General features: G+C 35.1%; 1 protein-coding gene across 1 annotated transcript in view; it reads right to left on the bottom strand.

The window, feature by feature from the left end:
* Positions 1-2363: 2363 nt before the first annotated feature.
* Positions 2364-15119, bottom strand: part of LOC149771973 (WD repeat domain phosphoinositide-interacting protein 4-like) — an 82708-nt gene continuing 69952 nt past the window's right edge. Inside the window, exons 11-12 of the mRNA XM_089948005.1 lie at positions 10179-10297; positions 2364-7068 (exon numbers count right to left, since the gene is read on the bottom strand). Coding sequence (XP_089804131.1) covers positions 6959-7068; positions 10179-10297 — 229 coding nt within the window. The 3' untranslated portion in view covers positions 2364-6958. The remainder of the gene's footprint in view (positions 7069-10178; positions 10298-15119) is intronic.

The following is a 15119-nucleotide window of genomic DNA, read 5'->3' as shown; positions in this document are numbered from 1 at the left end:
TAACATCAGTCAACTTGCATTAATTCATAACATTTTTGGCACAATTGATCTTAGTCATACATGTGTTTACTAGGGCTGAAATGATTAATCGATATATTGATGCATTATTGCATTAATACTTTTTCTATGTCAATACCCATATAAATACAAGAGGTGAAGAATGGATACAGAATGTAGTTGTTGTTTTGGGGTTTAACGCCATTTTTCAGCACACGATAAGCTATGCATGATGGCCAGTATTAATGGTGGAGGAAGAACTCAGGGAAAACCCCAGGAAGAACCAATGACCCATGAGAAGCTAATGGCAAGCTTTCTCACATACCCACATTGGCCGAATCCTAGACTCGAACCCACATAGACAGAGGTGAGATGGTAGTGATTCGTAACGGACAGCGCTTTAGACCACTCGGCCAAATGGGACCTCCTGGATACAGAATGATATTTAATCTATGCAAGTTACTTTCATCTTCAGCAGTTGTGAATAATTATTGTTTGCCTTTTTATTCTTTAAATTGAGAATTCTTTTGAGACAGTTGAAGCAGGAAACAGGCACTTGTTTCTGTCAGTCACAAAGAGAAACTATTCACAACACCTACCCCTCCTGTCTTCTATAAAATTAACAAGGTGATTAACCCTTAAGGATTGAAATATGCCCCCATGTCCCAATCCTTCCAATTCCATGCTGATTATTTTATCCCTTCAGCATGTTCAGCCACTGATAACATATATCAAAATAAAGAACACATTCTAGATTTATTACTCGTGTATGATTTAAGTATTTTACAGATCATTTAGTATTTGCAGTTTCACTGTTGCTTCGCATCTTGTCCATTTCCATCAAATTGTATGGCTCTTACTGGTGGCTGTAATAAATCCTGAACTGCAGTGGCCAATTTATTGAATGCTGCTTGCATTTGATCAGGAGCTGCTGATTCACCCTCGAGTTGTATTAATTCTGAATGATATGTAAATGTAGCCAGTGTTAATTGTCCTAGATGTATATTTCTGTTTATATTTATCAATTGCAGTTCATGATCCTTATGATTAACTTTACATCTGAACAGGGGTATTTTTGTCTTCTAAAAGTGGGATGTCATTCGACTCTGACAGCAAGAATGCAGTCACTGGATTAGCACTTGCATTTAATGGACAGACTCCACATGTTGAGAAACCAGCAGATATTTTGAGAAGTGGAGTTAGATTCCAAGGCTTTTGCAAAGTGTTTGGGAAAGATCTGTTTATTTATAATGATAATAGGATGTGCAGACAAATTCAGAGCACACATTGTTGTAAGCTTTATTGAATGGTCCAAATACAGACCTGTCTAAAGGTTGCAGGTAATGGGTACAGTGAGAGAGGAAGCTTAAAATGTGGATATTTTCTTGTTGGGTACACTCTAACAAGCCAAGAGTTTCATGGGAGCTGTACCCATCCAGTTGAAGCAAGTGGTGTCTCTGAGGACCACAGTCTTTGAGGCAGATGTTCTGAAACCAGTGCATGCCTAACTCATCATCCATCCATTTCCTTGAAAAGCACAACAAGCACTGGCAGGGGCTTCGGTAACATTAAAACCTTGAGTGGTTTTCTTAGACTTCCCCTTAACAGTGAGCATACAGGGCAGTTTTCCACCATCAGCATCAACACATGCCATAGTTGTGATGTTGCACATTGGATATTGCTTGTTTTCCCAACAATATTTTTGTCCCCTTTTAGGGAAACAACATTTACAGGATTATGACTAAATTGCTTCCTGGTTTCAGTACAATTTCCAAATTGACTCTGATGTGTTGTGAACATTCAAGGTGTTGATGATTTCTGTGAGCTCATTGAACTTCTTGGATACAACTCTAGTATCCATCATTCTAGCTCTTGCAGAACCTAATTTCTCAGGTTTTCTTAATTGAAAGCTCTGGATGACCATGTTTGAGGCCACCGAACCAGTCCTTTCCAGGAATCCCATCTTTGAAAGGGCTATTAATTTTCATCCTTTGACACAGTCACCAGTCTTTAAAAGAAGCTGTTTTCATAACAGCTAACAAATCTGTATTTATATTTTGTTCTATGTCTACTGGCAGGAGAGGTTTCCTTCCATGGGAAGCATCTAAGTGTTCTTCCATTAATCACTTTATGTGGATCTGGGGATGCTGAAATGTGATGCAGCCCGTCTTATGGCCATTACACCAGATGCTACAGCTTCTACACTGTCAGCCATTTTTTCCTTTTCATCTTCAAGATATTTTCCTCTGATATCATTGTTGTGTTTTCCAGACATAACTGAAAAAAATTGTTCTTTTTTAATAATTTATAATTTTATGTGATGATATTCAAAAGTATAGATAAAGAAAAAAGAAATAATTATAAAATTCAGTTTTCATATTTATTGGAAATCAATAGTACACTGTTCATTTCTATTTATATGTTTTGAGCAACAAAGTCAAGGATTTTCTAAAGAAACTCTTCAATCCCATTTTTATATATTATTTCCAAAAGGAAAATCAATATTTGCTCTTTTTCTCTTTACCTAAATATATGTGTTCTATTATGTTATCTATTTTATCTGCATAGAGTTTCTCTTTTCCTTTGATATTCCACTTGCATATTATCCTTCCATGACTGTCTGATTATACCCTCCTTCAAATAAATGCAGGTTGGGTAAAATTGGTGAAGCAAAATATTACTTTTTGTCTTCATATACATCAAAATTTTCTTAAATAACTTGTGAAAACATATCTATTACACTCCCTTAACATGTCAGTAATAGTTGCAAATAAGTGGTAATGAGATTGTACGACCTAACATGGATTTAGTATCTGCTCTGGTACAGGGTCAAATGTTTTTGGTCACTGGATTCAGGAAGTTGATTGGTAAGGTGTATTCAAAGCATGCGTACATAAGTACTTTTTGAAAGTAAATGCTCATTGGATGAAAATCTTTTAATAATAGGAAAGGTTTATTCATGATATGGGTAACAGCATATGAGCAAGAAAGATAAACAAGATATAAAGCATTCATCTTTAACAGAATTTGTCGAATTCACCTGAAAGTCCAAATTTTCTCATATTGACCCTAATGTCTTCTTTTACACTGATATATGTAATCTGCAACTAAACTTGCTGAGGAAATTAAAAAAACGGGGCACAATCAGATGGGGTCAGATTTCAAAATGCACAAGCTATAGTCACCTTGTTAATTTGTAGAAGGAGAGTGAGTGTTGTCAAAATTTTCCTTTTTCACGGGCAGAAACAAGTTTCTGTAGTTACAACAGTTGTTTGCATCTGCACAGAGTATATTTTGAAGAATTTTGATTGTTAGTCTTCTCTGCTCCTACACTTGGACTTGTTCTAGATAACATTTTCTTTGAACGAGGAATTGTGATACTTTTTGTTTTGAAAATAGCACTGTACTAACTTCCAAATATAAGTAAAGACATGACACAGGTAATAAGATGTGCAAAACAAAGGGCATAGTGTCCAAGTTAAGCCCTGATCAAATAGAGGAGCCTGAAATGGCCTAAAATGATTAATACAAATTGCTGTCATCTGTAGGTAGTCTGTTTGGAAGTACTTTTATATCTTGTCAAGGAAGAGAATGGCCTATGAACATATGATAAATCTGTGTCTGTCTCTAATCTGCTGGAAATACAACCAATATGTCAAGACATAAAAATGGCACCACGCCACTACTGACAGACCTTCTGTAGATGAATAAATCATGAAATTTAATATGTGTATTGATAATGTATTGTATCACAAGCTGTGCATCTTGAATCATATCAATAAGTGGCAGGGGTGTATCGTTTCATCCCTAGTGTTTACATTCATGAAAATATATGCCATGAGATAATCATTATGACATCATCCCCATGTCATGATCATTCATTCAGGGGGGAAGTAGTATCAACAAAATTTTCATAAGTCATTGTGGCAGCCATTTGGATATATGACTGGCACCATTTTCATTTAGGGCTGAGTAAGTATCATAAGAAGTTTTTTGTTGAAACCCTATGTTAATACATCTGCCTGTTTGGGAGGCATAGAGATAACAATTTGTTTAAGATATCCACAATGGCTGTCATATTGAGAGTTAGTCATTTTCATTTATGGCCAACTAGATACAGCAAGAATTCTTCTGAAGAAAACCCCATGTCAAAATGACTTTGCAATTAAGAAAGGTGGTAAAAATAAGATTTTCCATGTTGGCTACATGTTGGATGTCAGATCAGCACCATTTTTTAATATCAACAAAATATTATAATAAATCTTTTAGTGAAAAACCCATGCTGATAGGACCATTCATTCAGGAGAAATGGTGATAACAAGATTTTCATGCTGGCCACTGTGGCAGTCATATCAGACCTCAGATCAGCATGGTTTTCATTTAGGACTAGCCAGATCTTGCCTTGTTTTCTCTGTTATTACAATGGAATTTGCACTAGTATGCAAGTACATGTCTGTTGCTTTTCTGTTACACATGCAGTCTTCAGTATGTGACATGGAGATCTCTACACATTTTAGTGACAAGCTATACTTGTGTTTCTTTTCCCTGCCTTCTTCAGCTACATAAATTCCTCTGACATAACAATATAACATGGAGTTCTATGTGCAAGAGCTCCTTTTATGTCATTTTGGAAGTAAATGTCTCATTTTGCATGTGGATTGTGAACAAAAATTGGGTTTAGCAAAAGGTGACTTTTCTACAAGAAGACTCTTGACATATTTGTAACTGTGCAAGCTACAGATCTCTCCTTCTCTTGTAAATGTTGCCTCAAAATAACTGATTGCTTTCACCAAGGACACAGGTTACATAAAAAAGTATTTAACCTATATCTAGGGGAGGTCATGAGCAAGAGTTATTGTCCTTTGTCTATTGATGTAGATAGAGAAAGATGAATTTTGTCTTTTAGTAGGGCTGGATTTGTGAGGTAGCTGGCTAATATTCCTAATGTTATGTGATTGGGGAACATAATCAAAGGAGAAACTTAATATTTAACCCAAATCAATTATCTTAATATTCCAAGATTATCCACATTACTAATAACATTTATAATTTAATATAGTCTGATAGTTGAACAATTCTGTGTGTCTGTATGCATATGTATGTGTGTGGAAGCAACTGTCTCTGTATGATGTCGATAAAATCTGAACAGATAAAACATATAAAGAATAAATGGGAAAAAGGTTTATGTTAAATAAGAAAATAGTTTGCATAGTTAAATTAACCAAATTAAGCTATGTGAAGGCTACTCATTTCACCCATGATTATTGAAGCTGAATTTATCATTACTGCTTCACCCTTGCTGAAATGAAAATGTTCACATACCATATGGGTGGAGCTAACTTGCACATGCAATTGTGATGAGTAAATTGAACAGTTTAAATCTATTGGATAATTTTGTTTTTATTTGCACTGTAGGCATTTTTTTATCTTAATCTTTGAAAGGGAACAACTTCCATGTCCATCTGAAAATCCCCCCAGATGGAACAAAGGGTATTGATAACAGTGATGCATTATAAAGTTATCAAATGCATTCGTTTGATACAAAATCAATCAGACCTAATGAATTTTCAGTTCTATATGATATAAGAAAAACTAGAAATGTGTTCATGGAACACAGATGCTTACCACAGTGCCTGAAATGATCTCCACAAAACCTTAACCATGGTGACAACCTGTCAACTGGACATACAGACAGATGAACAAGCACAACACAATATGCCCCTAACATTGTTGTGGTTGGGCACACAAACATTCTGTAGCTCAAAAATCCTCTCTTAAGCAGACACTTCTAAAACAAAGATATTTTGCTGGGTTTGAGTCAGTCTCATAATGAATTATGTCAGGTAACATTCATCTCCTTGTCAGGAATTTGACTGTAAATCCAGAACCATTTTTTTGAAAAATTTACACGGTCTGTATCACCTCTGATTTTCATTTTATGTGTAATGAACCTTGGTTTGGACCATAATTTTCATTTGCATTGGTGCAATGTGAGTGGAAAGGGAAATAACTCTTACAGTAGTTCCTCTGGTTACTTAAATACAGGAACCAAAACCTGTTTCCACAATTAAGGATGTATCTGGAAAATTATCATTCCTTTCATTAAAAAAGACTTTTTAATAACATCAGTTATTTATTCCTTTATCAAATGTAATTTCCATTCATTAATACCATACTGAAATATCATAAAAATGCTGTATATAATACTCATATCACCTAAATATTATGTACACTATCAATGAATGATGCAAAGTCTAGGTAGAGTTTGAAAAAAAAAAAATGCAGATGTATCATTAATGAAAGGTGTCAAATGACAGACTATTTCACTAAATGCAGCTTTTCGAATAGTACATCATGCAATCCATTTCAATTCTCACTGAAGATTTTCTGAATCTGTTCTTCACATTGTAGCTTTCCTTTGAACTTCTCAGGTGAATCAATAATTCAATAAAAATACATGACTTATAATACGATACAATTGTTAATCATTGTATCAATTTATATCATCAGTATTTACATGTATACAATAGTGATACATTGAGACATATCTTAAGTACGGGTACAATGAACCCGTACACGTGTTTCAATTAACTACATCCAATATTTAATGAAACAAAACACACTAACAAAATTATAAAAGAAATAATCAATTTGCATTAAAAGAATGTCTTATCTACTCTTATTACATTCTATTCATGTTATAAAATGATGTAATATCTTCCTTTGAAGACCAGTGCATACATTACTACAACAGATGATCCATAAACTTTTTGTTCTGCAAACTCTGTGATATATAAGACATGCATATGTTTTTTAAAACAGGAATAATATATCTACAACAGCTACTGTCTTTTCAAATGGAATAGTGCATTTTCCTGCAAATATATTAGTGATAGTTTCCTATCACTGACAAGTCTAAGGACCAGATCATAAATTTTCCACGGCAGACTAAAATGTAGGATCAGTCCATTTCATCATCACCGATTTCAAGGAACACATCATAAGCTTCCCTATTACAGTTCCCATCCCTAGTGAACACGTACTTGTGAAAAGTGCCATCCACACAAATAGCTGAAATGGAACAAAATATATTATTAGGCATATTTTTACAAAAGTAAATAGTTTTTCATTATGAACTCTGGCATTCACTAAAGCATAAATTCAACGTGACCCTATCAAAGTACTCAACTTCTTCCCAGAGAACTTGTGACCCCACTTATAACATGTAGTTTGGTGTGGATCCCATTCTTTTTCTAGAAAATACCAATAAAATTGGCCCATATTTGTTGAACATAAAGAAAATCGTGACCAAAATTGGCAAATGAATCCTTGATATACTGTTTCATCACTAAAAATGATGATCAGTACCCAAACATTTAATAAATCAAGTTTTAACAAGAAATTACATATTATGTTAGATTTTCTTTGAAAAAAATATTTTCTCAATACTCTGTAAAAAAATAATGGCAAAATAGTGATCAATGAAAATGTTGGTAAATGATAACTGGTGGTAACACTGTAAGAAATAGACAAAAAGAATTAAATACATCTTGTTTGGTCAAATCAGTGTTTAGTCTTCAATGTTCAATGTAATCAGTATAATCATGGCATGTTCTTTTCTGTATAAACATGAAATGAGTCAATCAACTATCATATTGATAGCGGTAAGCATTTCTGTGAGAACCTAATTTGGTGCTGGGTGTCTTGATCTACAACTTGGGAGAGTCTACATAAATTCAAGTTAGGGAGGTAACATAAAAACAAAAGTTCAAAGTCAAATCCTACCTGCATAAGCATTTGTGGTCTCTATCGAGTGTCAAAATCAATTCATTTGACTTAACCAACTGAACAATGTTTCAAGTATTATGTAATTAACAGCATTAAAGCATAAACATTATTCGGTAATGTATCCTAATCATTTGCAAATGCAATTATTGAGAGTAATGTTATCATAGGCGAGATGTACTCTGTGAATGATTTGTATAAGTCTTTTGTATGACTCGGCCAGGGTTCAAACACATGACCTCCTGCATCCAAGGCAGATACTCTAACCACTAGGACACTGGAGAAGTCTGTGAATGAAAAGCTTCATATCGTAGATAGGATTCAAAATGGACAGGCGAGATTAAAGTCTGTCGTGAAATTAAACTTGCAGAGTTGACCTTCAGAGATCAGCTCAAGTAGAAAATTTGGGGTTACCTGCATGACTTCCATGATAGGTTGAAAATGGAAATGGGCACAGACTGCAAATGATATGGAATCAGATGGTACTGTATACACCTGGATCAAACAGAAATGTGAACAATATGTTCCGATCTCTTGACCAATTTTCAAGACCCAGGTAAAGAAAATGGCAAAATATACTGACAGTGGCTGACATGGGATAAAAGAGACTTCATTTTTGGGATACATGTTTGGTGAATCAGGAGGAAGCATGCAATAATCCCTACCAGCTCTGAGAAATACTCAGCCAAGAGGGATATACAGAAGAACAAGTTAACAATTGTAATGAGACTGGTCTGTCATCAGATGATGCCATAAGTGTCTCCAAAAACTGTAAATATTTTTATTTTCTACCTCCCTTTATTTGATTTTTTTTTTACATGTTTCATGACGGTTTAAATTTGATTTTTTTTAACATTCCATCTAAGCCAATCAATCAATCAATCAATCAATCTAGTGATAAAAAATAAAAACCAACATGTTTCATTGTTGCTGTTTCTCTAAATTAATGTCTACCTTTTCAAAGAAAAAACAATCTTGTTTGATTTTCAATATACAATAAAAACTAGAATGTATTCAATTCAACATAAAAAGCATGTCAGGTACATGTTTGTTTGTAAAACTGATTGGTCCAAATAGACTTCACAGAACCAGACCTGCCTGCACAATATGTGATGGCAGATCTTGGTCTATGCCATCCAGTTGGATCTGACTTACAAATGAGTATATATGGTACCTACAAACCTAATTATTTATTTATCTACTTAGCAAGAAAGAGCTGAATACATTATAAATTTTACTGACGTAAATTCTATCTTGATCATAGTAATATTCTTTACCTTTTCAGATTAATCAAGGCATTGTGTAAAGAGGAACCCATTTCAACTGAAAGCAGATTTTTTGCAAAGAATTTTTCCAATCTTAAATAGTTTTGGTGATAAATTTTCCTCTCCATTCTAACAGCAAAGGAAATCAAGAAGTTGCCTGTATAACTAAAAATAAAATGCTCCAGCTCAGTGAAATTGCTGCAGTCTTCATATTAACTTGCTGCAGTGATCACATTTAATTGATAAGTGTAAGACATGGCTGCCATGTAAGAAATTGTTGTAAGAAATTAAGGCATGTTCGTAACTAGCAAGGCTGCCATGTAAGAAATTGTTGTAAGAAATTAAGGCATATTTGTAACTAGCAAGGCTGCTGTGCAAGACATGGTTATAAGACATTAAGGCATGTTCATACAAGCATGGCTGCCATGTACGAAATTGTTGTAAGAAATTAAGGCATGTTTGTAACTAGAAAGGCTGCACTGCAAGACATGGTTGTAAGATGTTAAGGCATGTTCATACAAGCAACGGCTGCCATGTAAGACAAGGTTGTAAGAAATTAAGGCATGTTCGTAAACTAGCAAGGCTGCCATGCATGACATGGCTGTAAGAAGTTTAGGCACATTTGTAACTAGCAAGGCTGCCATGCAAGACATGGCTGGGTTGTAAAAAGTTAAGGCATGTTCCTAACTAGCAAGGCTGCCATGTAAGACATAGTTGTACAAAGTTAAGGCATGTTTGTAACAAGCAAGGCTGTCATGTAAGACATGGTTGTAAGAAATTAAGGCATGTTTGTAACTAGCAAGGCTGCTGTGTAAGACATGGTTGTAAGAAATTAAGGCATGTTTGTAACTAGCAAGGCTGCTGTGTAAGACATGGTTGTAGGAAATTAAGGCATGTTTGTAACAAGCAAGGCTGCCATGTAAGACATGGTTGTAAGAAGTTAAGGCATGCTTGTAACTAGCAAGGCTGCCATATAAGACATGATTGTAAGAAATTGGCAACAACCTAATTTGTTTTTTAGATGTGTTCCTTCAGTTGTTTTTATAGAAAACATTGTGAAAGAATAATAATAGAGAGTCCTTCTGTCTCCTACACTATGTGACTCAGTTTTAACAATTACTCTGTACATACCTATCACAGACTGGTTTGGTCCAAAAGCACATACACAGGCACACTCAGCAGGCATGGTGAAACTGGCCAAACCCCACTGGGACTCCACATACTGACCAAGAAATCCCATCTTATTGAACCTAAAATTTAACATTAGATCAATTTACTTTACATAGTCAGAGAGAGCCAATTGACATGACAATACCATCTTGTTAAACCTGAAATTTAATTTTACATTTAAATGCTTTACACAGTAACAGTAAAAGACAGCTAACTGACAAGAAATATCCTTGTCTCAACAACATGTTCCTACCTTTCTATAAGAAATGTCAGATTTAACCCCACCACTCCTTAAAAAGACAATTAGATTCTTTGAAACCTATGGGAAATAGTTGCCATGATCCTTCAGTATAAATACTATACTTCAATAAAAGGTAGTCAAGTAAAAGTAAAATATCATTGACCGTGGCTTAAGTCTATTCTCAACTTAGAAACCCAAATTATTATCCAAGATTTGTGCACTAAATAAATTAGATTGATTTCATACTATGAATGTCCCTCAGTATAAAGCAACCTCTAAAATACTGGGCATATAATCTGGGATTATAAGGGACATATCATTTGAATGGGGGCTGGAGACTGAATTTATTTATACTTTATCCTAATCAGGCCACCAAATGGCTTCAAAAGAATAGTCATTTCCTGTCTTCATAGAAAAAAAAATGAATTCTAAAATTCGCTCCAGTCCATTATGAATTGTTCCCTACCTCAGGTCTTTTAAAGTATTTACCTGGCACAGTTAGCTAGTTGAGGATTATTTAATCCCTTTAAACCTTGCAAATTACAAACCAAACCTTGTTCCATCTGAGTAAACTTTTTTAATTTGGGAAAATAAAAACATTAAGATGTGTGCAAGAGGATAAGAATGATCTACCAAGCCTACATGGAGATCATTACCCACCAATGCCTAACATCCAGGTTACTGAAGAATGTATATATAGCTTGTTGCGGAAAATTAACCCACAGAAGGCCACAGGAATAGACATGATTCCAGCAAGGATCCTGAAAGATCTAGCAGAAAAGTGTTCACCATACTTGAGTTATATTTACCAGAAGTGCCTCTCGAAGGTTATGTCCCTGATGTTTGGAAAACAGCAAACATTACAGCTATCTTCAAAAATGGAGAAAGATTCAAGGCCAGCAATTATATACCTGTCTCCCTAACATGTCTCTGCTGCAAAATGTTTGAACACATTATAGTCAGCAACATGATGCAAAATCTAGATCACTTCAAACAGACTGCCGGCATGGTTTCCATGCCAGATGAAGCTGTGAAGCACAGCAAATAACCCTAGTAGATGAGCCTGCCAAATCCCTAGACAGAGGGAAATAGCATGAACTTGCTAGCCTTGATTTCAGTAAGGCTTTCGATCATGTCCCTCATGAAAGACTACTCTGTAAGTTGGACCACTATGGCATCAGGGGTAATACCCAGAAATGGATCAGAGATTTCCTGACAGACAGATCGCAAAGAGTTATAGTAGATGGAGCAACATCAGACACAGCACCAGTTGTAAGTGGGGTACCTCAAGGTAGTGTTTTGGGTCCCATCCTCTTCCTGGTGTTCATCAGTGATCTATCTGCAAGTGTCAAATCCAACACAAGACTTTTTGCAGATGGCTGTATAGTCTACCCAGGAAAAAAAATGCCTCCAAGGACTGAGATCCTTCAAGAAGAGCTGAACCAACTGGCCCTCTGGGAAAGAATTTGGGGTATGTCATTCCACCCAGAAAAATGCAGCATCCTAAGAGTTTACAGGAAGAAATCACCAATCTTGTACAAATATACTCTTAAGGGGCACAAGTTAGCAAATGAGCAGGCAACAAAATATTTCGAGGTTGAATTGTCCAGAGACCTCTCTTGGAAAAGGCACATAGACAAGATAGTGAAAAAATGGAACAGTAACCTTGGTTTCCTGCGCCGCATCCTCCAAATTAACAATGAAGAAGTAAGAAGTGCAGGGTATTTCACTCTGGTTTGACCAGGTCTTGAGTACTGCTCGATTGTGTGGAACCCACATTATAAAGATCGAATAAACAAGATAGAGATGGTTCAGAGGAAAGCTGCTAGATTCACCACAAATAAATATCGTAACACTAGCAGTGTCAGTGCAATGATGAACCATCTCCAGTGGGAATCACTCGAATCCAGGCGAACCAAGGCCCAGCTGACCATGTTGTACAAGATTACGAACAACCTGGTGGACATACCAGTGGACAAATACCTGACCCTGGCATATAGCCAAACTAGGGCAAACCATAGGAAAATGTTCCAATTAAAATGTCAGCATTGACAAATTGTCTCAAGTTCAGATTCTTCCCATGTACAATAGGGACTTGGAACAAATTACCATCAATAATTGCATAAGCTCCTGACTTGGTATCTCACTAGCAGGAGCTTTCCAAGATCACTTTGAAATGAACTAGTCAGCTACAAGTAAGACCTAGTGTTTCTCAGGGCTATGCTGGTTGAGGTTCCTTATCTCATCACTGCTACGGTAGCTGGATTGGTCTGAGTATGAAGGGATGAAAACGTATACGGACACTCTTTTACTTATTTCTGCCTTTCCTATCATTACTCTTCTGACTGTCCTATCACTTCTGTCTTTCCTATATTGACCATGCACCACCCATTGCTTAATAATCAAGTGTGACTGCAACATATTTATAGATAGATAGGATGTTAAAGAATTTCTATTTTTAGTACACAGACAGGCTAATACACATCATCAGTTGATGTGGATGCTCATGCATGTAAAAATAAAAGTTAGTACATTTATACTGTGTACAAAATGCAAAATACCAACCGCTGTAACCAGTTAAATTAAAATAATTTTTACAAATTCTGTTCTACTTAATTCTATCAGTCAAAAAATGTAATGTAAGTAGAATATGGACTTTTAAAAATTGTATGCCACACATTCCAAAATAATGCCATCTGAATAAAAAATGGATTTATTATATTTTTTGTAAAATTCCTATTTTCATAATTTAGTAGCATTTAAAATATTAGTACTTTGACTACATTTAAATTAATAATTAAAATATTCAGATGACAACATTTTAAAAACTTTTTTTAGCCAAATCAATGATGAATACAAATAAAAACAGAAATAATACTGCCAAATAATGATTGATAGTTTTATTGTAAGGTGAAATGATATGACGTGGACTGATACTGTAAACACAATGTAACATACCTACTGTTTAAATGACTATGACTATATGCACTATGCAAGATGCCTACTGCTTGAATGACTATGACTACACTATGCAAGATGCATAGTGCTTGCATGACTGACTATATACACTATGCAAGATGCCTACTTCTTTAATCACTTTGACTATATACACTATGCAAGATGCCTACTGCTTTAATGACTATGACCATATACACAATGCAAGATGCCTATTTCTTTAATGACTATGACTATATACACTAAACAAGATGCCTACTTCTTTAATGACTACGACTATATACACAATGCAAGATGCCTACTTCTTTAATCACTTTGACTATATACACTATGCAAGATGTCTAATGCTAAATGCTTTAATGACTATGACTATATACACTCTGCAAGATGCCTACTGCTTTAATGACCACAACTATATACACTATGCAAGATGCCTGTTTTAATGACTATGACTATAATAAAGGAATTCAAAATAACAGTAAAAAAATTCTCTAAATCACAAATATGTTAGTCTCTAAATCAGAAATCAATTAATACAGTGTGACCCAGCTATAACACAGTAGTTGGGAGCCATAAAACCAGACCGCGTTATATATCGAACCATGTTATATTCAACCAAGTCAGTTAGCTGAAGAAAATGTACCCCAAAAAAAATTGTGTGGGGGTGTGTGTGTGGGTAATAAATGCGGGCGGTAAAATACGTGCTTCGTCGGCACAGTTACCATCTTAAACTGATGCATATTAAATGAGAAATACACCTGTAGTGAAAACAGAGAAGACATAATATAATAGTTTACTTTATTTAGAGAACCATGAACTGGTACATATACATGAATCCTGTTTATATATAAATGTCTAATTTGAGCATTAACACCATGTACTCACCTGCGAACCTCATCATATACATTGAATCTACAATACAAGTGATTCCATCGAAAATATGCACACACAGCTTTAAAATATTCATTAATTTTGTAACAGGTCATACTGGTCTGAATTCAGTGGAAAAACATAGCACAATCACGTAACAAATGACGAAGCACATTTACTTTAAAGTACGTTCCAAGTCGGTAAAAGTTAGTTTGCGTTTTAAACTGCCGTTGGTAGTGTTCGTAAGCATAAACTTTTTCTCTACAAAAAGGAAACTTTCACAGCACAGTTAACGTGTTCCAGTCACATTGGAAAATGCAAAAATCCATCAGATTCCATCACTTTTATTTAAGTTTCGTACTCACTTCCTTTGAAGAAAAGTTCTTTGCTGTTATTGAAAGATAATAGCCAGCTTTCTTTGATGAAGGGTGCATGCGCTATTGAAGTCACTGCTAAAGGACAGCTTTGGAGAACCAAACGAATGCCCATTTCTTATTGTGGCGGCAACATCAAATAATTGTATTGCATGATTGAGACGGGTATTTTTCCATTTGCTGAGTACATTTTCATAACAGTCGGTGCTTCAAAGGTAATCTGTTTCCTTTGAAATTTCAGCAAACTATTTTATCTCAGTACATTTTTAAAAAGGAATTGGTCAATGTTTAGACTATTCTAGTTACTGTCCCTCCATGCCTACTGAATAAACCAATAAGTAAGATTTTTTGTTTGTTTTTGTTTCTTTATTTTTTTTTACATTTGTGGTAGCAGCATGCTGCTGCCTTCCACGCATGCATCTGAAAATTAACAAAGGGTCAACGGACAATAGAGATGCAGGT

Source organism: Sinohyriopsis cumingii, unplaced genomic scaffold (genome assembly GCF_028554795.1).
Source record: "Sinohyriopsis cumingii isolate HCF-2022 unplaced genomic scaffold, ASM2855479v2 utg001542l, whole genome shotgun sequence".
NCBI classification, from domain to species: domain Eukaryota; kingdom Metazoa; phylum Mollusca; class Bivalvia; order Unionida; family Unionidae; genus Sinohyriopsis; species Sinohyriopsis cumingii.
Note: the sequence above shows the minus strand (reverse complement) of the source record. Positions and strands in the feature narration are given on the sequence as shown.